Raw genomic sequence first — 27,675 nt, 5'->3', positions numbered from 1 at the left:
ATAAAATTTAATTTTAATTTTTAATAATTCTATTATATATTTTTTCTATTAGTTATAAGATAGATCCATTACATAAAAAACAACAAAGCAAAGTAACCCCAAAAGCCCACTAGGGCAAACAACTAGAATATGGTCTACATCACCCCCCACTGGAGGGTATATACAATAGCATCAAAATCGATGGCTACATAAAGTGCGAGGATATACAAAAAGAGCAACTCCCTAAACTGAGCATATAGATCATATACAAAATATCAAAAAATGATTTCCCCAAACGGAGAACTATTGTCACCCACAATTTCAACCCTTGTTGTCCACCCTTGTGGGCCTTCATTCCATCTCAATTCACTTCTCTATAGTATAGGATCAACATAGGGAAGTGCCACCGGGATTGCCATTGGTATGTTTAGCATTGGTCCTTGTCCATGTTTGTTTTTATGTGCCTACAAGTCCCTCTTGAAGTTCGCCAATCCTTCCTTGAATAGAGAGCTCTCCTTGAAATTGTCTTGTTCCATGAGAATCCATGTGATACCTCACATGTGAAGATTCTGTTATGGCCATCTTGCAGGAAGTTATCAAACTTTCTTCGAGCTAGGCTCATAGTCACTGTAAATTACATACCAATTTTATACACAATGAGTCTCCTCAAAGACTCGGTAAGGGATATATCTCTACCATTAAAAAGATTATCATTCCTAAATGTCCAAATAAGCCATATAAATTCAAGAGGAAAAATAGACCAAAAAAAAATTGTATTTTTTTTAAGGCTTTGAACACAACTAGTAACCACCTCAGAAACCAGAATATTATAACCAATAAAAATATAGATTATATTCTAGACTTCCTTGTCAAATAAATAGTCAAAAAGGACGTGCTTGACATTTTCAAGCATCTTAGAACAAGAACAGATAGACACATCACCATCGGGCTTTCTAATGGGAAGCTAAATGCAACAAAAATAACCAACAGAAAGATTTCTTTTTAGGCTCATTAGATCTCTTCCACAGATTCACAAAGGCCTTCTATTGGAACACATGATATTGACCTAGACTCCAACAGGAATCGGCATGGGAGAGGATGGAGTTATCAATGGTAACGACAAAATATACGGACTTAGATTTGACATTAGGCCAAATGGATCCATCAGGCCACTAAAATATAAGAAATGTATATTCATCGGACTGGCATGGCTTAGGTAGGCCAAGAGGGGAGTAGGCATCTCTAAGGATGGTGTAAGTTTTATGATGGGAGGGGGGCACATGAAATTTAACCAATAAATCATTCCAACTCAAGATATGGCCATTATGGGGGATATCAATCAGCATATTGATGCCCTTTGAAGCCCAAACTTTAGTTGAGCATCCTTGCAATAGAGCAAGAGGCTTTCCATTGTACCTCAAATTCCACCAAACTAAACTTTCACCACATATCTCCCCATTCACTCCAAATAAACCATTATTGGAGATGTTCTTGCTAACGACCTTCGAAGCGTTCCATATTGATCTGAAAATAGTGGATTCTGAAGGCATAATGTCAAAGTGTACAACAACGATCTCACAGAGCGAAAGTCCTTTCCACACTGAGACTTTCTTAGGAGTGGATCTAGCTAGATTTTGTCTAATTATGACCTTCCAAGGCTCATTACTTTGCAATTATTTAAAGATCCAATTTTTTACTAAGGAGATGCCCTACCATCTCAAATCCTTGAGGCCAAGAACCCCCACCTCCTTTCTTAAGGTACACCATTTCCACTTCACTACATTCTTCTTCTTTCCCCCTTTACCATCAAACCATAAAAAATCCTTGATTTGTTTCTGGATGTGATAGAACTGATAGATACTAAAAATCCAAGTACATTTATAATAGATATTATAAGAGGAGAGGATCTTTTGACATATTTGCACTCTCCTAGCCAATGATAGGAAATGCCTATTCCACTTTCCCAACTTCTTATCAATATTCTCTCTGATCCAGCCCCACATTGCCTTCAAATTTGGCTAGATAGCAAAGGAGAATCCTAAATATCTTACCAAGTGATTTGGTTCTCCCTAAGAGACCAAATATTTGTAGCACCAAAGAGGTGGGTGATCTTCCCAAACTAACAAAACTGATTTAGGTAGTGAAATCCTACTCCCAGAAGCTTCACAAAACATATCCATGTTATCCATAAGAGTGTCCATATTATCCTGATCTAGCTTTGTGAGGATAATTCTATCATTTTCAAATTGAATGGTGGAGAGATCCTCGCCATTGGGTGGGGCGAGACCCTAGACTTTATTATCAAGTCTTGCAGTCTCTCATTAAGTAATACAAGACATCTGTAGAGATAACAAAAATAGCAGGTTCTAAAGGATACCCCTATTTGATAGACATAGAAATATTAAAGTACTCATACTTACTACCATTAATCTCAACATGTGCCTTACAATCTTTCATCAAAATATTCACTATTTTACATAAATTATCAAGGAAACCTATACTTTCCATCATCATTATTACAAAACTCCATTATATTCTATCGTAATCTTTCTCAAGTCTAATAATAGAAGAGTAGTATCCTTCTTAGATTCATTTTCCCAATGCATGGCCTCCTAGCATGAGAGTAGGTTCTCTAGAATATATCTTCCCTTCACAAATCCTGTCTAAGTAGGGGTAATGATTTTGGGAAGAATGTCTTCTAATCTCCTTGCAAGTACTTTGGCCAAGATCTTGTATGATACATTCAATAAAGTAATGGGCCCCCAAAATTTTTTTTGCATTCTATCTCCCTCCTTTGGAATCAATCTAATGATCCCTTTATTAATTTCATCCCCTAAAGTACCTTTAGTGATAGCCTCTTGGTACACACGCAACATATCCCCCCCAATCCACTTAATTCATCTTTTGTAAAATTCAGCCAGCAACACATCCAGCCCTAGGACTTTATCATTGCTTAGGGCCTTAATGGCCTCCTTAATCTCTTCTAAATAGAGCTCCTTATCTAACAGTATGGAATCCTCTCTATTGATTCTCTTATCAATTATTCCTTTAATATAGTCCCTATCCCTAGCTTTATCCATCTGATTATCCTCTGAAGAAAAAAGGTTCTAATAGAATTGAGCAAATGCTCACAAAATACTTGCCTAAGCAGATAAGATTGAACCATTCTTGCAGATACTGTCAATACCAATTCTGGCTTCTTTGGCTTTGAGAAACTGGATAAAATATTTGGATCCTTTATCCCCCTATTCCAACCAATTAATTATTTCTCTGGTTCTAGCCCCCTGTATCCATTTGTTATGAATCCTCCTTAGGGAGTCCTTAGCTAACCAAATAACCTTATAAGCCTCTACATCACAAGGATTATATTGAACTATCTCTTCCACCTTTTGAAGGGTGTGGTGAGCAAGAGTCTCCACTCTTCTGTCATCTTTGGCCACCTTCCTCCCTACTATTTGAAATAAGGTCTTCCAACTATGAACATTTTGGGTCCATTCCTAAATGGGGCTACTAAACTTATTAATATGCCTATTAAACCATCTGATAATGTAGATAGCCTGAAGCAACTCTTCCTCTTCTAACGGGCTGGAGTTGAGGGAAAAATTATCCTTATGACAAAGTCTCCTAGGAGGGAAACTACTATGCGAAAACTAATCCTGAATAGGATGATGGTCTAAGAGACTATAGGGCATGACTTTCACGGATGACCCCTCCTAGTTCTTGATGATTCTAAGAAAATCTTTGTTAAAAGAAAAACATAACAAGCCTGTAGTAAATCCTCTTGTTGCCTCTTTGATGATTACACGAAGTAAACCAAATATTTTGGTCATCTTTATTACAACTTGCTAGGGGATCAATTAGTCCAAGTTTCCCCACCATTATATTCCAAAAAAATTGCTCCTCCCCTTTCCATTCAGCCCTACTACAACCTGATTTATCTCTCAGGACCTCCATCATGTTGAAGTCTTCCCCAACAATCCAAGGAATATCTTCCAACTCAAAAATCTGGTTTCATATTTCTATCTTTTCCTTATAGTCATTAGAAGCATAGATAGTACATACACCAAATTTCAATTCATTGATTTTCAAAATAACCCAGACTAATCTATTACATGGAGAGAATCCCCATCTAGAGATAGATTTAACCCATTTAAAATTGAGGAGAATAGAAGAACCACCTTTACCCTTGGTGTGTTTAGTGGTAAAATATCCAGCCTCCCTCGAAATACATTTTAGGTTGATATGAAGCCAAAAATAAACAACCTTAAGCTCGTGGAGGAGAACAAAATTTATGTTTTTATAGAGTTTAAGAAATCTTTTCACCACATACTTTATATCTGAGGTCTCCAACCCCCTTACGTTCCATGATGCAATGTTTAGTTCCATAGGAGCACTTAGGGATTAGTTTTCACATGGGACTTAAAATTGTTATAACATTTGGGTAGTCACCCTTGTGGGGCTTTATTATATGTTTGTAGAGAAATAGATCTACTAGGAATCCCTCTAGATCTTCCTTTTGAATTCAAAGGGCTGGTCAGCACCCAGGTGGGAGGTTCCTTTAGGATTTTTGGCTTTCTTAGATTTCTTAGATCTCTTTCTATTAGCAGCCTTCCTGATTCCAAACTTTTTCATTACCTCTTCAACAAGTCTTTCACCCTAGTTCCCCTTGAAGGGGACAATAGCCCACTTGACAACTTTCTCCTCCTCATTTAAACCTACACTACCCATGTCCACCTCCATACTATCACCAGTAACCTTCTCGATTGAAGACCTAATGCTCAAAAAAGGCACTTCCTCACCACTAGTGACTCTTAGGCGATAACTAAAAGGGGCGGTGCAAGATGCATAATAAGGTGAATCCATAATAACATCCTTAATTTTTTTAACACCCTCTTGTTTCGCTAGCTTATTCTTCTTGGAAGAAGCTCCCTTGACACACCCTGAGGGTTGTGCATCAGACCCCTCCTTATCAGTTGTAGTATGGGATTTGTAGGGGGTTAGAAAGCAACTCTTTGGAGAATTGTCCTTTAAATTATAAGGGGTCTCCTAAATAGTAGGAGAACAAACATGCTTAATCACCATTCCAAAATTTACTATCTGTGTTGAACCCTATTCCAAGTTTCATTCAGTTTCTTAAATTTTTCTAGTATGATATGTTTAGCTTTAAGCTTCACCTTATTTAGAGTGGCTATGGCACTAGCCCAAGGAGTAGGAGGCGATAAAGAGTAGTTCTCAGAACGAGTCACTCTTCTGATCTCTACACTAAGTGCATCAACTTTCTCAATAACACGGTATCCACCATTAGAGATAGGCAACAGATTAGAGAGAATCAAAGACTCAACAACCAAGGCAGACTTCAAGGAAATGAGGTCAGGTTTAGAAGGAGATGCAGAAGGGGAATGTAGACTTGAAGGAGGAGACAAGCCACTCGAAATAGGAACAAAGGAAGGAAATTTGGAGTTCAGCGATGTAATACTAGAAATGTCAACTTTAATATGCTTTTTAAGAAGGGGACAACTCTTTCTAATGTTCCCTTCCCTCTTGCAAATAAAACAGGCATTAATGCCCCCTAAGAATTCAATAGGATAGGCAATAGTATCACTGATGAGATCAATCTTGAGGTCTTTCGAAAGATCATGCCTAGGATTCAAGGCCACCAACATATGGGCATCCATATGTGGAAGTAGCAAAAGGTTTCATCGACCCTAATCACCCTCCCAAGGGGTTCCATCGCTTTAGGTACAGCGTTCCACAAGTAGGGGGAATATCCTTGATAGTGATCCATCTGGGGCTTGACAAAGTCAGAATTTCATAAAAATTGGAATCAGAGTCCCAAGAAAAGGCTCTCAAGCAACTCGATCTAATAGCCTAGTATTTCTTTTTCACCACTTCCATCTGACTAATAGGGTTATTAAATAAAATTTAAAAAATCCATTTTTGAATCATACGACAAAAAGAAAAAGAAAAGCCTAGTTTCTTCACCCACACATTGTGCAACCAAGTATTCAAGTAATTCCTAGAGGGTAACTTAGAAATGTCCAAAGCCGCCAGAAAAAGAATGTCTATATGCCTGTTCTTTTCTGAAACTATAGCACCGATCATTTGGGCTTTAGGGAAAACAACCAAAGAATTGGTAGAGAGCCCCTTACCTCTTCCTCCTCTATCATATTTCTCGTAGTCTTGTTGCTCTTCTCTAGTGAAAAACTTGCTGCCTTCTAGAAGAGAAGACTTCCCCTCCATGGCCTTCTTGAAGATCTTGGAACCAAAGTCGCTCAAAACACTACCCAGTAAAGTGTCATTTTCAGGAGAGGGTGAGCCCATAAAATCTCACCACAACCAAGCAATTAATGTTGTCCTAGTCGGTCGACCTCAGGCCTATGCGAGGCAAGCCACACATGAGCGACTGACCTCCTCATATAGCCCTCGAGTCCGATTCTCACAAGTTGCAGACCAATTTTTCCCAACAAAATTAGTTATTCCTACCCCAATTCTATTATATTTGAAATGATTACGATTTTAAAAATTTATTATTAATATTTGAATTTCATTATTTCTTCTTAAACATAATAGAATAATATTTTGTTATTAAAATAATTATAATATAGATTTAATATAAATTAAATATATAATTTCAATTTATTTTTAAATTACATTTAACAATTTATAATACATAAATATATAATGATTATATTATAATGTATAATTTTTTACTTTGTTTTGATTATGTCAAAAGGATGTTAATCTACAAAATATTGTTTTATGTGCAGAGAAAAATAATAATATTCTAAGCTTAACATGGAGGAATAATCAGAATAAAAGGAAACGTTTTACATTGAATTTGCAAAACCAATGAACCTCATTTTGTCATAAATTAATTACAATTCTTAGAAAACACAACTTTGAAAAATCAAATCTAGAAACTAATTCACTTGGGAAATGATTTCAAACCCAAAAATCATATTCAAAGCAATTTATGGCGAAATGAAATGATTTTCCACCGATGTAATGTTGGACACGATGTAATTTAACGAAATGAAATATATATATAAATAATAACATGCAAAAATGGGCATAGTTTATGCACGACAACGTTTTTTCTCATAAAAACGTGAGCATAGAGGAAAACCTTGAAATTTGTTTGTACGGAATTATTGTTTGCCAAGAAATATTTCAGGCATAAGACTCTTACTTTTCTGGTGGACATTCCCATCATACATATAGCCTATAATATTTAGTAATGTATTGTTGATTAGATTAAGATAATACTATAAAACAAGTGTAGTAATCTTCATATATGTTAGACAATTGACAAGAGTAAAGCATGTTGGTACAGACGTAATAGATTAAACCTTTTTAATCTCTATATTGGTCATGGTAATAATCGCTTTATTGGTCATGCATTGTTGATTAGATTAAGATAATACAAGTGCTAAAAAACGAGTGCAGTAATCTTCATATATGTTAGACAATTGACAAGAGGAAAGCTTGTTGGTACAAACATAATAAATTAAACATTTTTAATCCCTATATTGGTCATGGTAATAATCACTTTATTAGTAATGCATTGTTGATTAGACTGAGATAATAAAAGTGCTATAAAACAAGTAGAGTAATCTTCATATATGTTATATAACTAACAAGAAGAAAGCTTGTTGGTATAGATGTAATAAATTAAACCTTTTTAATCCCTACATCGGTCATGATAATAATCACTTTATTAGTAATGCATTATCAATTAGACAAAAATAGTATAAGTGCTATAAAACAAGTGCAGTAATCTTCATATGTGCTAGACAATTGACAAGAGGAAAGCTTGTTGGTATAGATGTAGTAAATTAAATATTTTTAATCTTTATATTGATCATGGTATTAATCACTTTATATAATGTTCATGGATATGAAAGGATTCTCAAAAGGTTCGAATGAACTATGTTTTCAACGCACTCTTTCTTTTATTTTTCCAGCTAAGCTAATTTATCTTTTCTATTGATCCTTTATTGGAAGTTGTCCTTATTGATCACTTTTCAATTACATTTTATATTATATGGTAGTTTATGAAGCCCATGGCAAAGGGTAGTCATTCTTTCTTAACACATCTCTATTGAATCAACAACCAAACATTTCCACATCTGGTATATCATAATTTTGAGCCCAGTGGACTACTATTCAAATTAAATGGATTTAAAAGTGGAAAAATGATATAAAGTATATCAATCAGTTCTCTCACATTTCCCACTATTTATGCAATGCTAGCAACATGTGCATCTATTGCACTATCATTGAAGTGGACAAGCAACCTAAGAGAATGGAATCAAAACAAGATAATAAAGTACTAAAAATAATAAGAATTACCACAATACCCCAACTTTGTTAACAACTTAGATTGAGATGTTTGTACTAGTTTTCTCATAAATGAATGTGGATTCAATTTGACAACATAACATTGTGGAATTAAAAAATATAATTAGGTAGAGTAAATTTGCATAAAGATTAGAGGATAATTTATTATAATATTTAAAAAAAAAAAAGATGGATAATTTCAAATGGTTGGAGTTACTTGAGCTTATTGTGAAGTCAACTAAAAAAAATGGAGAATATAGCTAAATCAATAATGATTTCTTTTATTTCAAGTTCCTAGGAGGATAATCATAATAGCTTTTATTTATTAAATAACGTAACTAGGAATGAGTATTATTTGAGTTAACTAGTGAGATGATAATTAGAATTTTTATTTAGTTAATAAAACTTGATAATTAGTTCTCATTTAATTAAATATTAAAATATTAATTTACTTAACAGTTAAATGAATAATAGAAAGTAGTAATTATTAATGATAAATGATGCGGTAAATCATAATAATTAATTAAATAAGTTTAAATATCATGATAATGATTAATGAAAATATATGATTAATTTTGTATCCATATAATGATCTTGTAAATAGTATCTGACATATTAATGGCTTGGGTTACTTAATGGTCAATAATTAGAAGGTTATTTTAGTTTCTACATTTTTTACCTCTTGAAGTCACTATTAGAAATGATATTTCCGAGAAAATAAAATTATCTAGAAAGGAAAATATTATAGGATGTGAAGAAAGTGTTGTATGCCCCAATTAAGTAGGAGACATAATGGAAATTTAGAAAAGTGAGACCTCATAGATTACGTTGATGTCTCCTCGAGAGAACTTTATGTGAAAAATATATGTGTGACATTTTGAAAGAAGAAAAATAAATAAACCTCAAAAAAAAAAAAGATATGTAACAAAAATGATTATGGATGAGGTTATGATGATGTGTTGGGTGGAGTTTGAGTTTAGTAACTTTAATTTAGTATATCAATGCATATTATGCACAAAGATAAGGTTAAAATGATAATCTATCTGATGCATGGATTGAATCTCAAAAAAACAATAAATAAGAGGATGTCGAAGCACTCACAAGGAATTTGGAACTCTTGATGGATATATCATGAGACAACCAATATACATAAGGGTTTCCTTCTGCGTGAAAAATTACTTGACCTTAATAGGTTTAGTGAGATAACAACCGTCAAACAAAACACTCATAATTATAAGCCTTTCCGCAATGTATACCTTTCAAAGCATACCATGATATAAATTGATAATAGTGAATTTTTGTAGGAATATAATGGGTCAAAAGATTGGTCAAAAATAAAATTTAAAACATCAAAAAATTGAAAAATAGATGAGTAGTAATCAATTGACACATAGCAGTGTTACCTCTTGTCAAAGTGTGGAAAAGACTAAAAAATGGATTTGGATTACATTTTTTAAGATAAAGAAACATTCCATTTAAGCAAGTGATGGATGGTAGGGCGATTTTAGAATGGAAAATATTGTGAAAACTATATGTTTTCAATGTTGATGTAGATTTTTAAGACTTTGTACATAAAAAGTGTATGTTTCAACTATATTGCTTGAAGGTTTTAAATTATCTAAAGATGTTTGTTGATTGTGGAAATGTTAATTGATAGAGTTATAGGAAGCAAATGAAACTTTATTTATGATAGAAGGAATCCTCTAGTTCCTAAGTAGGTGCAAAGACATAAACCAAGATTTATTCTAATGTAGGATGTGGTCTCTTACCTCTATTATATGATATTGTTCAATATTTAGTCTCATTTCTATTTTTATCATTATTGCACCTGTTGACTTACAATTAAGTTTGGTGACTTTAGTTTTCCATAAATTTTTAATTGTGCTTCATGAACATTGAATTCAAATTGTGTTTTAGTTGAGTTTGTTGATGTTTGATTTTTCTAGTACCATAACCCCTCTAAATAAAAGTACTAATCATCTCTACCCTAAGCATATAATTTATAGTCCAAGACCATACAATAAACTATAAGCGAACAAGATATGAAAGGAAAGGGAAGAAATAATGAACTAATGACATCAAGTATGATATAAAACAAATGAGGACCTACAATATGATAAAATGTGATTTATTATACATGGCACTTGTGAGTAGGTTTCAACAAGATACTTCTCTAAGGTTCCACCAAAGAACAACTTTAATCTTTATTTTTTAAAAAATTTGTATAATTTTCAATTTTTTCTAACCTTTTAGATGTCATATATGATGCTTGTTTACTAGGTTTCCATCCTTGCAATTTTACTATATTAATTTTTTTCAATTGGTATATGCTTCAAATTAAGTACATAAGTGATTAATATGCACAATGTGTATAGGATCATCAATCTCTAAGTAAACCTTAGGAGTAGCTAGCTGATACTCTCATAAATTGTAATTTGTAAGAATGTCTTTTTAGTGATTATCACATTATCTAGGAAATGAAAAATAATAAAATTACATAGATACATAATAGGTTAAACAACATGTAAAGATACATTTCTACACTATATTAATTCATTAACACATTAAATTTGTATATACATTGTATGTTTGGTATGTATTCAACAAATTGTATTAATGATTTATTGGGATTCAAATGTAATTTCAAATCAACTTTCATGGATCGATATTTGTGATCTGTGGTTCATACAAAAAAATCTCTTACATGATCATGAATAATATACTTAACACTCATTGCATCTAGGTTGAATGTTCGTAAGAGAAAAGAACCAAAACTTTCCAACATATACCCATCCCAATAATACTCTAGCTTAAATATGCTTAACCATAATGCTTCCTCCATAATCAAGCTTGTTTGTCTTGTTGTACTCTATTTGCATCGATTATAGATAGAACTCCATGTGGTATAGTGTATTTAAGCTAGAATCATTATTCAAATGGGTAATCATTCCAAAGATCTAGGGAAAATTGACCATATGAGAACCACCTAAACAAAATGAGTGTTAAGTGGACCATTCCTGGTTATGAGACATAAGTCATTGTGAATCACTATTCATGAAATTTAGTCAATGAGGATTGACTAGATACTGTGCACATAGTAAAATGTTGATAAATTATCACAAAACTTGTTTTATATATAAGGACTTGAATATTACAAAATCAAAACAATAGTAACTCCTACCATCTTGAAGCATGCCTCACTAATATTCTAAGAATCTCTCATTCAAAGATAAGACCAAAATGCTAATGTAAGTAGATTGAGAAGGACCCATAACTAAAAGAGGTTCTAACTACATCACATGAACTAATCTCTATTGTAGACACCTAGAATTATCCTTTAATTAAATAAATATTTATTATTTATTTAATTATTTTATTGTAATATCTTCTATTAAATAAATATTTCTAATTTATTAAATATTTAAATGAGAAAAAAATTGTATTAGAAGATGGAATTAACTAGTGAGGTGATAATTAGAATTTTTATATAGATAGTAAAATTTGATAATTAGCTCTCATGCACTTAAATATTAAAATATTATTTTTAAATAATAGTAAAATGAATAATAGAAAGTAGTAACAATTAATGACAAACAATGTGGTAAATGAAAATAATTAGATAAATAATTAAATGTCAAGATAATGATTAATGGAAATAAATGGTTAATTTTTTATACATGTAATGATATTGTAAATAGTATTAACATATCAATGACTTGGGTTAGTTAATAGTCAATAATTAGAAGGTAATATTAGTTTGTACATTTTTCCCTCTCTAAGTCACTATTAGAAATGATATTATTTAAAATAAAATAAAAGTATATAAAAGTAAAATATTATAGGAGGTGAAGAAAGTGACTAAATACCCCAATTAGGTACGAGACATAATGGAAATTTAGAAAAGTGAGACCTAGTTGATAAAGTTGATGTCCCCTACAGAAAAAATTAATATGAAAAATACATATGTGACATTTTAAAAGAGAGATTTATATAAATCTCAAAGAAAAAATAGATAATAAAAAATCCATATGTAAGAAAATGATTATGGATGATAGTATGATGATGAATGTGACATGATGATGTCTTGTATCAATTTTGAGTTTAGTAACCTTTATTTACTATATCAATGGATATTATGCACCAAGATAAGATTAAAATGATAATCTATCTAATGCATGAATTGACTCTCAAGAAAACAATAAATAAAAAGATACCCTAGCACTCACAAGGCATCTCACACTCTTGGTGGATATATCATGAGACAATCAATATACATTATAAGGGTTTCCTTATACATGGAAAAATATCTTGAACCTAATGGGTTTAGTGAGATAAAAACCATCAAACACAACACACATAAGTTATATTCCTTTCCCCAATGTATACTATTCAAAGCATACCATGATATAAAATGATAATGGTGACCTTTATGTAGGAATAGTATGGGTCAAAAGATAAGTCAAAATAAAATTTAACAGATAAAAACAATCAATTGACACATAGTAGTGTTACCTCTTGCCAAGGTGTTCAAAAGAGTAAAATGTGGATTGGATCACGGTTTTTTAGATAAAGAAACATTTCATTTAAGCAAGTGATGGATGATAGGGAGATTATAAAATGAAAAATATTGTGAAATCTATATGGTGTCAATGTCAATACAGTATTTTTAGATTTTATACTTTAGAAGTTCAGGTTTAAATTATATTGCTTGAAGATTTGAATCTATCCATTGATGTTTATTGATTGTGCAAATTTTAATTGATGAAGTTATGAAAAACAAATGAAAATTTATTAATGATGGAAGGTATCCTAATTACTAAGCAGGTGCAAAGACATAAATCCAGATTTATAATAATGTAGGATGTGGTTTTTTACATATATTATAAATATTATTCAAGATTTAATCTCATTTATATTTTTATCATTATTGCACCTATTGACTTAGAATTAAGTAAAGTGACTTTGGTTTTCCATAAATTTTCAATTGAGCTTCATAAAAATTGAATTCAAATTGTGTTTTAGTTGAGTTTGTTGATGTTTGATTTTTCTAGTAGCATAACTCCTCTAAATAAAAAGTACTAATTTTCTCCACCCTAAGCATATAATTTATAGACCAAACCCATACAATAGACTATAAGTGAACAAGACATGAAAGGGAAAGGATGAAATAATGAACTAATGACATCAAATATGATAGGAAATAAATGAGCAATTACAATATGAAAAATTATCATTTATCATAGATGGCACTTGTGAGTAGGTTTCAACAAGATACTTCTCTAAGGTGCCACCAAAGAACAATTTTTATCTTTATTTTTTCAAATTTTTCTAATTTTTTAGATTTCATATATGATGCTTGTTTACTAGGTTTCCATCTTTGTGATTTTATTATATTTATTTTTGTCAATTGGTATATGCTTCATATTAAGTACATAAATTCTTAATATGCACAAAGTGTATAGGTTCATCAAGCTCTAAAACCTTAGGAGTAGCTAGTTGATACTCTCCTAGATTGTAATTTGTAAGGATGTATTTTCAGTCATTATCACATTATCTAGGGAATGAGAAATCATAAAATTACATAGGTACATAATAAATTAAAAAGCATGTAAAGCTAGATTTTGACACTACATTGATCCATGAACACATTAAAGTTTGTATCTACATTATATGTTTGGTATGTCTTCATCAATTATTATTAATGATTTTTTGGGGTTTCAAATGTAATCTCAAATAAATATCTTCATGGATTGATATTCGTGAGTGGTGGTTCATACAAGGAAAAATCCCAAATGATCATGAATATTTTGCTTCACTCTCATTGGTTCTAGGTTAAATGTTTGCAAGAGAAAAGAACCAAAACTTTTCAAAAGATACCGATCCAAATAATACTCTAGCTCAAATATGCTTAACCATAATGTTTCCTCCATAATCAAGCTTCTTTGTCTTCTTCTATGTATGTGTTAATTATAGAGATAACTCCAAGTGGTATAGTGGAGTTAAGATATAATCATATTTAAATGGGTAATCATTACGAAGTTGTAGGGAAACTTGACCCTATGAGAACCACCTAAATAAAATGAGTGTTAAGTGAACCATTCCTATAGATAATTGTGAATCACTATTGAAGAAATTTAGTTGATGAGGATTGACTAGAAACTACATATAGTAAAATCTTGATAAATCATCACATAACTTGTTTTATATATAAGGACTTGACTATTACCAAGTCAAGCCAATAATACCTCATACCATCTTGAAGCATGACTCACTAATATTTTGAATCCCTTATTCAAAGATAAGACCAAAATGCTAATGTAAGTAGATTGAGAAGGATCCATAAGTGAAAGTGGTTCTAACTACATCACATGAACTAATCCCTATAGCAAGGCATAATGTGACTATATGAGACTAGGCCACACAATATAACCTAATCAATAGTAACATAAATCTCAAGAAAAATTTAGCACATATGCATATATGTATGTGTGAAATTAACATATATGTGTTTATGAATACTTCTTATGAAATTCTACATTACTAAAAGATAAATAGTATAATACTTAAAGAAACTTGGAAGATAGAAGCACACCAAAAAATATAACAAAACGATCAAATAACATAGGTGAAGCCCACAAAAATACTTAAGCTATCAAGACTATAGACTATGCTAGATGAGGAGGAGGTCCGTGACCATCAGACTTCCCCAAACATACATAAATCAATCAATGATCAAATATTTTTTTAATGAAAGTTTTTATATATGAAACCCAAATTTGTTTAACTATTCAATGAAGACTAGGAGTCTTAGACTGAACCTTTTAGGCCTATACACAATTAAAAATTATCAATTTACTACAGAGCATCGTTTTTTGGACAGTTCAAAAGAAGATGCCATTATTTCAAAGCTCAATAACATTAAGCTGAGAAAGATCTTCGATAGCGCACACCATTTGAAGTTGCATTGTTATTATTTGTATCGAACTGACCAGATGAACGGGATAGATCTGAATTTGCAGGTATGAATTCAGTTGCAGGCAAAGGGCTATCGGGAGGTGGGGACTGAACATTCTCCACTCTTGTGCTAACTAGTCTTTTCTTATAATACTTTTGTCCGACGTGGGCGGACATGATTACACAATATAACGCTGATGAGATGACGAACAAACCCCAAAACCTGCGTGGACTCAACTTCCCACCATCATCTACCGTGTCTTCTTCAGATATCCCGCCGTTGTCATTATTGCATGGATCAGAAGAATAACGCCCAAACCAGTGCCTGCGAAGTTTGTCTAGCTCTGTTTTGTTCTGAATAATTTTCAGCACTGCAGATGTCATTTCCCCAACAACTGGAAACCCTTTGGCAAATAACTACAGCATAAAAGTAGAGTAGAGAGAGTTAAGAAGTGTGCATTTCAACCCAAGAGAAATGAAAATGCACAAACTCTTAGAGAAAAATACTTACAAACCCAAATCCTCCTTTGTAGAATGGCCGACTCACAATCTCAAATTCACCACAATGCTGTGACATTAGCATGTTGATGTATGGAGTCTCATCAACTACAGACCCAATTGTCTCATTCCTTAGTGAATTGACGTAGTCTTCTGGATTGACAAGAGGTAACAATCTTCTCTCGTCAATTTTTAGCTCATTGATCAGATAATCTCTGACAAATGAACCATTCAAATGCCCAATGGAGGCGTTGTTTGCTCTGAGTGACTCTATGTCTCGTATTGCTGGGGAAAGTTGCTGAACAGTGAGAATGGATGCGAGGCTAGCTGTGTAGCTTGAATTTAAGACTAGAACTACAAACAGCCAGATTATCAAAATAACTTTGCCAAGAGATGTCATAACCTTCTCTCCTGCACAAATGGGGCGATCAGTTGCCATCTTCACATATTAGAAGTTTGTCCCTAGTTAAAAGTATTTGCGTGAGAGAAAATGTTCGTAAAATAGAAAAATTCAATGAGGAGGTCACTCACTATGAACAAATACAAGTGTTGAAAATGAAAACCTGCAATTCAAAACAGAAAATATTGTTACGTAGAATGATAGTCTAATCGTTTCTACTTCTTATGAATAGTTAGAAAAATTATCTATTGATCTAACCGAGAAACTTATCAAGAATAGCTAGATTTGATTTCGGTTTTTTATTCATGTTCTTTTTTATTGGAATGTTGTGGCTAACTATTTAGCTAAATAGGTTTCTGATTTTGACCATAGCTGAAATGTTATGGAATGAGGATCTCTGTCTTCAGTCCATTCTTCACAACTTTTTTCACTCCCCATCCCAATTTGAAGTGATAGTCTTCTTTTGTGTTCTAGTCATCTTAATTTTGTTTTTCTATTCTCATTATGTTACCAGAATCAGAAAGGAAAATCGAAACCGAAACGACAACGTGACGAGAAACGGAATATTTAAAGGTTGCGTATAAGAAATGTGTATACATAATAAAAAATGATTAAGAATATTATAGAATTTCAGTGAAAAAATCAAAATACACTTATCATAATGTTTGCAATTATGATAATTTTAGGGAAAATATTTCTACCAAAATTTAAAATCTAATGGACAGTTTCTCAATTAGAAATTTACTTCATAATTTCTAATCTTAAATTTAGAAAAAACTGAAAAATCAACTTCCAAAAGTGATAATATAGAAATACCAACTGGAATGAATATTTAGAAAAATCTAAAAAATCAAACTCCTTACATGGACTGTGCAGAACTTGGTGAATATTTAAAAAAAAATTAAAAATCAATGCAAAAACTTTGGGCACCGCTCAGAAACCTGTTGAAACCCATTTCGTTCGTTGAAATGAGAAATGACAGGGTGTTGTCTCGTTTCTGGCAACAGAGATTCTCATACAAAATTTTATTGGGAATGTGAAGCCCAACGGTCACATGGACATTAGCCTTCTCCCAACTCTTGGTTTCATATCTGAATACAGTTATATAAATGACTATGTGCAGTCTATGTATGGTGTAGTATTGGACAACAAGTAATAGAAGTTTATTCCCTGCTTGAAAGTGGACGTTACCTCTATGACGAACCACTATAAATTCGTAGCTAATGTCTTTGTTGTGTTATTTTCTTTCTCTATTTGTGTTGATTAAATGTTTTTCTCTACTCATATAAATTAACACAAACTTCCATGAATTTTTATTCTCTGATCTTTAAAGACAATTATTGCTGTATGAAAACCTTAATAAAATTTTCAAGTTTTAATTAATATAATTGTTTTTTTTTAAAAACAAAATGAAAAATGAAAAAAGAGACTCACTTCATAAGAAAATAAATTAATTATAAAATTATGGTTTAGTCGTCTTTCAAAACAGTTAGATTGAGATAAATGTTCTCATTGCAAACTTGATATGTTGCTTTGGATCATCACTTTCTAACTGTTCAAATTCGTGTAGAATCATTGCTTGTTTGTCCTCTTCTGCCCATCTATTTCATGGAATTGACTTCCCTTTCCAGAAGTTCTTATTTCAACGACTTAATACTCTTCAAAATCTTAATACTGTCTCTCTGAAAGATGTTTGATTTCACTTTCAACGACTTAATACTCTTTTTGGATCACATTTGCATCAATATTTTCCATTTCAAAATTTATCTCCAATTCATGTTCTTAATCTAGGTAAGAATGGGTCTCAACTTTCCAATAGATTACCCTTTATCTTCCTTTAAAAAATATTATTGCTTAGACAAGGTATCCACCCCAAACAATGACCTATTATATTCCCATGCTCTGTTTTAAACTCACATGATTTTAAGTAGATTCAAAAGCTTCCCTTCTTTTCACTAAATCTTTAAAATCACTCAACTTCTTTCCATATTTTCTCCTACCTTCCCTTCCAGATCACCAAATCATGCATTAATATACTTGTAATCTAATGCTTCTCTTACTCTGTTTTACTGTGTCTCCCTTGATTTTCAGCATGCCCGTGCATATGCATGTTCAACCTTATTACATATGAACTGCAAAGCATACTCGGGATCTCTCAACCTACAATAAAAAGCTTGCAGTCGTCCAAACAATTGACCAGCAAGCATACATTATTGTTCATAACAAAGAAACAATATTGATTCAAAAAAAAATTGAATACAATTTAATCTACAAACAACATCATCTATATCATAAATTGTGATATAAATTGTGAAAATCTCTTACCATTAAAAGAAATCCACTCATAATATAATAAATACAGTTCACATAATAACTACATCCTCTCGAACAAGACATAATCTCTTTTTTTTTCCCTTTATTAATATCTTAAATCAATCAATTGCCCAGACCCAAATACAGCAATTTCATTGGAACAATCCACACTACATAAAATAACAAAGAGAGAAGCTGGAGAACATGTCATGTGGAAGGTCAGCATGTCCCAAATCTCGACTATAACTAGAAAATTACTGCTATTTGGGGATTTCCTAATATCTCCAAATCTCAGAAACATAAAATCCCCAAATCTCACTAACATGGAGTGTATATTATAACCGTCAAATTTATGATGTTTCATTTATTGCTAGAACGCGCTATCATTAAACTATTGATTTGTTAATCCATAACAAGAAATATACAGATGCTAAAATTGCGAACAGAAAAAATATAAAACCAACCATATAGTCATGATGACATCTTAGAAGGCTGACTTATGGCCACTCCTGCAATGTTTCTGAATATATTTAGTAAGCCAAATTATCTATGCAAACCAAATTAAAATTGAAATAGTTTACTAATGGATTCAGCATAAATATGTGTGAACGGAAGACTAACCAAAGACATTACACATAAGAAAGAAATCCTTGAGACAATTTGATGGCAAGAACTAATGATCATGAAGACCTCGGTATTTTACAGTGATTTTCTTGTCATCAGAAAAACCATTATGAATTCCTTATACTTGACAGTTCACGCAATTTTAGCTACTCTTTTTGTATGTTGTTTTTCCTTGGCTTTTAATCTATCAACATTACAATAGAGAAAAAAAGAAAGCTTAAAGTATTAGAAAAGCAGTTACCAGAGGGAAATTTGCATTTGCTTGGTAGGCTGTCCTGTGAAAGCGTCGTTCTCATCTCGTTCCAATAGCCAAACAAGAAATGCAGTGAGAAGAACAAATGCTGCTGCAGTAATCCACATGGGTATTGTAAAAGGATGTAGAAAGGCCCAGCCAGAATACTGTTTTTTCTTAGTACGCACCATGATAACCAGCCCTGTATCAGTATATGGCTGTGTAAAATCAACCTTTGCAGAGCGCTCTGCGAGTATTGTAATATCAGCTACAATTATATCAAATTTCTGGCCACAAAAATGCTCTTTGAATAAGTATTCAGAGATTAGACAGCAATCATCAATTACAACAGGTCTATGAGAAAAAAAAGATATACATTTATATTAAGAGAAAGACCCAAACTAACTGAATCTGTGCTTATTGTTTATGATGCCATCTAATTCAAGGGGCTTCTACTTATAAATTCCCAGAGACAACCCCCACGGTATTCATTTGAAAATGGTTGTGGGATTGAGGATATGGGCTGCTTGCAGGGTGAGGCTGAAAATGTTTTCTATTAACCTATAGATTTTTATGTGCCTGTGGTATATTGCAAGGTCTAAATCTAGACCAACTTATTAAAATTTATTGTTTAATTATATAATAGTAGCTAGAAACTATTCTATATTTTAATAAAGGAACCAAATATCAATTGTAGAGTAGTTAGTTGGGCTAATTGTTGGTTTGATGTTTTTATTTGGATAAACACAGGAACGTTTGAATTAGTAGTTAAGGGAGTCAGAGATGTACATAGATTTTTATGTTGGAATAAATATATGTTTTTCTTTGTTTTGTTGTTGGTTTCCTTTTCTTTTCGTTGTGTTTCATTTCTGTTAAATCTATTCTATTGTAGTATGTTTTTCTTTTTGAATAATGAGTTTAAGTATTGAAAATGAAATTTCTATATATTAGTTTAGTATTAGAGCACTCAAAGACTTTGAGAGTGGAGCAACTATTTAAGAGAATTAATAAATAGCTGAAATGAGCATTGTGGCTATGATTATGAATGCAAATGTGGAATTATTCCATGATGTGATAAAGAGGAAAATCAGTAGAAACAAAATGATCAGAACAATAAACAAAAGACAAGGGTAACAGATTGTGAAAATTCAATTTTGAGTCGGAGAGTTATAGGGTATGTTGGAATAGTATGACACATGTAATTAAAAGGCAAGGAGTCAAATAAAAAATAATGAAAAGACAAAGAAAAGAAAGCCGATTTTAAGTGTTGTAAGAAGATGAGAAAGATTGACAAAACTAAACTTCCACCTTGTGAATACAAGTTGTGTTCAAAAAGGAAAGAAGACACTTTGGGATTGACTAGGGGATAGAAGTATTATAAGAAAGAAAGAAATTTGTGTTTCACAACGTTTGAAGATGAAGAGAATGAATTAGATTTTATTTATAACAAAGTAGTGATGAAGGGTAAATCTATAAAATCCAAAAAAGAACTTGTCGAAGATAAAGAGGATGAATGAGATGAATATGTTTAATTTTATTAGTCAAAAAGAAAACAAAAGCATTGATGAATGTTATGGAATATATATAAATAAGGAAAAGAGAAGGGTTATTAGAATTAAGTAGAGGGGTGGTTATGTTTCAGAAGGTAGCGAAAAATAGAAAAAAAAATTGTATAAAACTTTTGAAAATTTGAAGAAAAAAAGTTTCTCAAAATACTAACAATAATATTTGCTCTCATATTTTATGGGAAACAGGTGTCAACTATAAGATAATTGTCACAAGTGCTTGTCTGAAATCTCTATTCGACTGCATATAAGAACATATAAAATTAACAGTGAAGGAGTTAGAGATGTATGGTTTTTCTAGAATTAATAAATAGTTTCGTTTGTTGTGCTGCTGATGTCCTGTTTTGGCCATTTCTCATCTCTATTAAATCCCTACCTATTCTGATGCTTTTGTTTTCGAGGAGGTCTGTCTGCACCGGAACTTAGGCAGCCCCCTCCACAGGACCAGGTCACCTGGTCCTATACTGACTTTGTAATGAAAACACATAAAAACGTTTATCTGAAAACTAAGATAGAAGAGTGTGCATTTGTGTTCAAAATAGAGCCCAAGAAGGTTTATCACTTGCATCTCAATTTATTACTGTTTATTGAATAACTATTACATCTTTTAAATTTAGGTGATATTCTGGACCTTATGCTAATAGCTTGGAAAAATGAAAAGATATATCCCTCCTAAAATTAAATTAAATATTGAGTTAAATGAAAACATAGGGAAATAGTGGGATACCTTACTCACTACTTGGTCTACAAGCTTGCTATAATCTGGACATTCGGTGCCATTATCCGACACTTGAAATTCATAGTGAAAAGGATAATCAAGCATCTCCACAGCACTCTTAAATACAGCTATGCAGAACCCCTCAAATTCTGTGTTATTGTTTGTGATGTTCACAAATCCAGGAAACACAACATGTGGGGGGACTCCTACTATAAACTTTCTGTAGCCAGAAGGCGGTTTTGGAGATCCATTTGGCCACTCTATATTATCTTTCAATTTGAATTCTTTCTTTGCCCACGATCCTACAACTCTGATCTCCCTGTTGACTACATTAACAATGTCATATGATTCGACTTCAAGAAGCCTATTTTTGCTGAATTTTATATTACCACCAATTCCTTCGAAATTGCTCTGAGCTACTTTCTGAAGCAGGGCATTCCCTCCCTGAAAGACATGCACATCTGTCGAAAATTTCTCTGAAGACTTAAATTCCAATTCAGTAAGTTTGTTGACTCTGAACATAGTATCAATAGCTTTAGCTATTACCCAGATAGAATCATAAGCATAGGCTCCAACTATGCCAATGTCTTCAGAGTGAGTTACATTTGGATACAACCTCATGAATTCATGATTACATCTCTTGCTGATATTCTTGTACTGTGGAGTTTGCCTACCTTTTGTGCGAACCCCAATTATTCCTTGCCTTGAATCCATAGTCGTATCATCTGGAACATCCAAATAATTCGCTACCCACTCTGTAACAATCCAAGCCCATCCCCGCTTCTCCATAATGCCTGAAGTTTTTGCCTCCAAAAAGATTTTCTGGGCCAATCCATAACTAGTATGTATAACAAAAGCGCGACTCCTAATGTTGTTTTCTTTCAGTGTCTTCCCAATATGTTTCCAAGAAGAGTTACTGAAAGACTCCTCAGATACTCCAAACTTTTGTACTATTCTCGCAGAGGTTTCTTGTAGTGCATTCTTTAAGGCTAGAATCCCGCTGAGACCCAATTCATCTTCCTGATATATGACCACTATTTCTCTCCAGTGAAACTTGTTCAGTAAGACAGCTATTGCCTTCATTGGTAGTACATCCCTCCCAATCATCTGAATTGAATATGCAGATTGTTTTAAGGACATGGAGGGATCATTGCCAGCAAATGTAATGAGTGGTACTTGCGCAGAATCAGCTAGGACAGAAACAAAGTTGGAGACTTGCGCTGTCATTGTTGCGACAACAGATACAACGTTCGCTCTGAACAATTTCAGGACTGGAGAACCAACTTCAATTAGTTTTAGCAATAGATTATGTCTGGGAACTGAAAAGAAATTTAAATAAAAAAAAGACAGAAAGAGAAAGTGTTGTTTCTCACCATTTTCAGCATCTATGAGAGCAGAGCTTCCTATCTTTGTAGTCTGAATCTGAAGAATGGTCTCATTAAGAATATTGGGATTGTTATTGACATCTTGAATGGCCAATTGTATGGCTACATTTGATTGTTTACCTTGATAGCTTCCCAAATCAAAGACTCCCCCAATCCTCACCTCTGGAGGCCTTGCATCATACAATTCCACAAAGAGAAGAAGAAACAAAATCAGAGGTCTCACAGAATATCTCCAGACATCACAACTACTGCAAGCAGGAGACATTGTCGACAAGAAAAGAATCGCTGGCAGCTTTGGATGCGAATTAATGATTCACACTACAGAAGAGAAGAAAGGAATGCCTCTATAAAAAGTTTGATATAGTAGCTTTCCATGTGGGTTCATTTGGTCTTGGCTGTCATTTTAGGTAATATTGGTTGCGGGTTTGATCTTGTTAGAGGTTGTGGATTTGATTTTCGTTTACGTGTTGTGAAGGATCATTATACATTGTTTAAGAGCTTATAAAAGAGATTTGTTGTATCAAAGAGTTAAATTTCAGATCACTAGACTAACCTGTCAATTATAGCTTTCTATGTGGGTTCACTTGGTCCTGGCTGTCGTTTTAGGCAAGTCAGGTCATAAGCTCAATCTTGGTTTGCATGTGGTAGGGACCACTCACACTACATGTGGGTTCATTTGGTCTTGGCTGTCATTTTAGGCAAAACTGGTTGTGGATTCTATCTTGGTACAGATTGTATGATTCAATTTTGATTTACATGTTATGAAGGACCATTACACATCGTTTAAGAGCTTATAAAAGGAGTTTGCCGTGTCAAAGAGTTAAATTTCAGATGACTGGACTAACCTGTCAATTATAGCTTTCTATGCAGGTTCACTTGGTCCTGGCTGTCATGTTAGACAAGTCAGGTCATGAGTTCGAACTTGGTTTACATGCACAATTACACAAATTATAACTGGTGTTTATACTGTCAAAAAGTTAAACTCCAGATCGCTGGACTTACCTACTAAATTTCAGATGACTGGACAAACCTGTCAATTATAGCTTTCTATGCAGGTTAACTTGGTCCTGGCTGTCATGTTAGACAAGTCAGGTCATGAGTTCGAACTTGGTTTACATGCACAATTACACAAATTATAACTGGTGTTTATATTGTCAAAAAGTTAAACTCCAGATCGCTGGACTTACCTACTGAACTACTCTGAGTTAAAAAAAACTTTCCATGTTCTCAAAGTGTGTCCGAGGATGTTGCGAGGAAACAGAATAACAAGACAACGGACTTTTCGTGTCGACATGACCAAACTGAAGTGACGGGCCGTTCTTTCGAAGCAGCTTCTGTGAACTAAATCAATTAAAGCTTTGGACATGATTTGGATTCAACTTATATTATATAACGTTAAATAATCGAAACCTTTGACGATCGTGATCCTCTTTTACATCATACCTTATAATTTCACAAAAAAACTCTCTCACCCAGACACGACATGCCTTGCAAGTTTTTGTGCATATCATGTGTTTCGAGTGAAGAAACTTTGTCCATTTCTTCTCCGTAGTCTTCCGAGAAATTTACATTGGGCGGCAGGCCACTTTTCTAAATTCCAAGATCCAAGGTAATGTTCCAACTTCCGAGTCAAATGCAAAGAAAAGTCAGACAGGAAATTTCCACAGACCTGGGACTTAAAAAGTTGGCCCCGCATTCCACGCACCATGTTTGATAGATTTCTTGTTGCCTACTTTGAATACATCAACTAATCGACAGAATGTCACTTTTATGATTCTACAAAAATAAATCTAAATCTAGTGGGAGAGGTTAATGAATTAATTTAAAAAAAAATAAAAATTATTTAATTAATAGAAGATATTAGAATAAAATAATTAAATAAATAATAAATATTTGTTTAATTAAAAGACAGTTTTAGGTGTCTACAATAGTACCAAACATATTGCTCATAATTTTCATAGTGTTACCTCCTTGATGACCACCTTAGATAATTATTCGAAAACAGAGTGTTCTTTACAACAATATTCAATTAGTTAACTTCAACTTTTTCCTAATTCAAATAAATCTGGGGTGGAATATCATTTCCTAGAAATTACAACATTTAATTAAAAATCCTAATTCAATCTACATTTTAATCAAAATTTCAAACTAAAAATACATAAATATTTACCTCTTTGTTTTCCTTGGCCTCATGGCAGCATCTTGATGGAGATTTGACAACCTCAAGCTAAAAACTAGCTATGTATTTGGTGAGCACAGGATGCAGAGCAGAAAACATCTGGGTTGCAAGAAGTAACAACAAGTTTTAACAACAAAAATGATAATTATTTCTTTTAAAACGCTTTTCATATTTGGTGAGCGTCAAATTCGGAGCATGGAAAATGCTCATTTGGGGTCAAAAGATAAAAGTGGCATCTTAATTACATCAAATCTTTGTGTATTCACCTCAAGAATGATCATTATTTCCTATTACAAGTTTATAACCAGAGCCTCGCCAATTTATATGTTTATTAGATTCGTTAACCCGAACATTAGGGGATTCAAGAATAGGGTTAGATCCCACATTGCATGGATAAATCTTTACTATTCAAATTGACCTAAGGTGCATTGCTATTAGGTTTTTGTTTGGCACCCACATTGTCAGGGCTATTAAAAATTATCAGGCAATTTCTCCTAATATGCCCTCCTCTCTTATAGAGATAGAAGTTATTTAGGCCCCCTAAATCTAAATACTACAAGAGGAGGTGGAGTCGTCTAGATTAATATCAATAACTTCAAGAATTTCAACCCTGGGCACAAGAGACACAAGTGCCCTAGCATCCATATGTGGGAGAAACATTCTAGATTTGTCAATTCTAAGTACCTTCCCTAAAGGGGAAAGCATTTGGTGTAAAAATGCCCACAATAGATGGAGAACATTTTTCACAGTTAAATAATGAGGGCATGATAAGGCCAAGGCTTCTTCATTTAGGAAATCATTAGTTTCTTAGGGCCAAGACTTTTTCATTTAGGAAATCATTAGTTTCTTCATGTAGCCTAGAGTTATTGTTATTCAAAGCAACAAACATCTCAAAATTCAAGGAAATCTTTAGTTTCTTAGGGCCAAAGGGAGGACACTTGTCCTCCCTCGATGCCATCCTCTCCATCTTCACAACAAAAGTTGGAGACAAAATAGGTAGAGATCGAGACTTTCACAGTTTCTTTTTCTATCACATCACATTAATATTTATTGTCTCCTTAATTATCAGGTGCCTTTATGGGCCATTGGATGGATTACCATCCATCAAGGGTACAACAATTTGAAACAAGATCATAAATATAGAGTACAACCTATAGCAATTTCTTGTGGGACATAAAGTAGAATTAAATAAAGAACCATAAACAAATACAAAAACAATCCTGCACCATGACAAGCATAAGAAAAAATTGAATGCAAAAGAACCACCAATGGTTAGGAACCCCGAACCCCAATGGAAGTAGACCTATGCCTCAACCATGTCTCAAGGTCTCAAAAACCCTAGCTTTTGTATCGCTTCACTTGTAAAAAGAATGGTTACCTGTTATAATCATAATTCACAACATAAACTTAATTATTAATTCTGTGTAAATTACAAATAAAACTAAAAACACATCTTAAAAAAAACAAATCATCTACTTTTATCAGTCTTCTAAAGTTATTTATTTAATTACATCTCAATTTAGTTAAACTCTAGACTGATAAAGGATATATTTATGCACCCTTTCTTTAATTTAATGTGAGGTTGGTGACGAATTTTCCCTATAACCATGGAAGTGACATTCTATCGGTTTGTTTGCCTTTAAACTAGGCACAAAAAATCTATCCATAATGCTGCATCGAATTTGTGGCCAACCGCTTCCCAGCTTTATGGAGAATTTTTGTTTGACTTTTCTTTGAATTTGATTTGGAAGTTGGATTTTCAAATTTTGAAATATTATCCACCGTCCTGAGTAAATTTCTCGAAAGGCAATGGAGAAGAAACACATAACTTACAAGGCGAATCGTGTTTATTCGCTGAAAGAGATTTTCTTTCAAACACATGAACTCTCTAAAATAACAACCAATATCAATATCAAGTGAACTCACATAGAGAACTATTATAATCGATCACAAGCATCATTTCTCTTTGATCTGGGTGGGAAGAATAGCAGTGTAATACCAACCAAACAAATAGGTAGGGCGGCTTGCTCCAACAACCCGGTCCTCTGTAATTCTTCCTCTTTATCGCACTCTGGTCCATGGGAGGGATGGCAGCAGCTCCAGCTAAAGGCACGCACTACAGATAGATGGAGGCTAATCAGACTCCCCGGCCGAAGCTATTTTCCAATCCCAACTACCAACCCACTATTCTCAAGGGGGGTTGGTGGGCCCCCCTCTTTATTATTCTGTACTGCGTAAAATGGCAGCCAAAACGAAATGAACCCATATGGAAAGCTACTATATCAAACTTTTTATACAGGCATTCCTTTCTTCTCTTTTCTAGTGTGAATTCATTTAATTCGTATCCAAAGGTGCCAACGATTCTCTTCTTGTCTACAAGGTCTCATGCGTGTAGTAGTTGTGATGTCTGGAGCAATGCTATCAGACCTCTGATTTTGTTCCTCCCCTTTGTGGAATTGTATGACACAAAGCCTCCAGAGGTGAGCAT

General features: G+C 33.1%; 1 protein-coding gene across 1 annotated transcript; it reads right to left on the bottom strand.

The window, feature by feature from the left end:
* Positions 1-15,105: 15,105 nt before the first annotated feature.
* On the bottom strand, positions 15,106-23,401 carry LOC131029990 (glutamate receptor 3.2). The gene is made up of 6 exons (XM_059207635.1): positions 22,997-23,401; positions 21,633-22,894; positions 19,350-19,627; positions 16,303-16,334; positions 15,785-16,182; positions 15,106-15,690 (listed from the first exon to the last, which is right to left on the bottom strand). The coding sequence occupies exons 1-6, from the start codon at positions 23,271-23,273 to the stop codon at positions 15,238-15,240; spliced, it is 2,700 nt and encodes an 899-aa protein (XP_059063618.1). The 5' UTR covers positions 23,274-23,401; the 3' UTR covers positions 15,106-15,237.
* Positions 23,402-27,675: the final 4,274 nt, after the last annotated feature.

This window comes from Cryptomeria japonica, chromosome 7 (assembly GCF_030272615.1).
Source record: "Cryptomeria japonica chromosome 7, Sugi_1.0, whole genome shotgun sequence".
NCBI lineage: Eukaryota > Viridiplantae > Streptophyta > Pinopsida > Cupressales > Cupressaceae > Cryptomeria > Cryptomeria japonica.
Note: the sequence above shows the minus strand (reverse complement) of the source record. Positions and strands in the feature narration are given on the sequence as shown.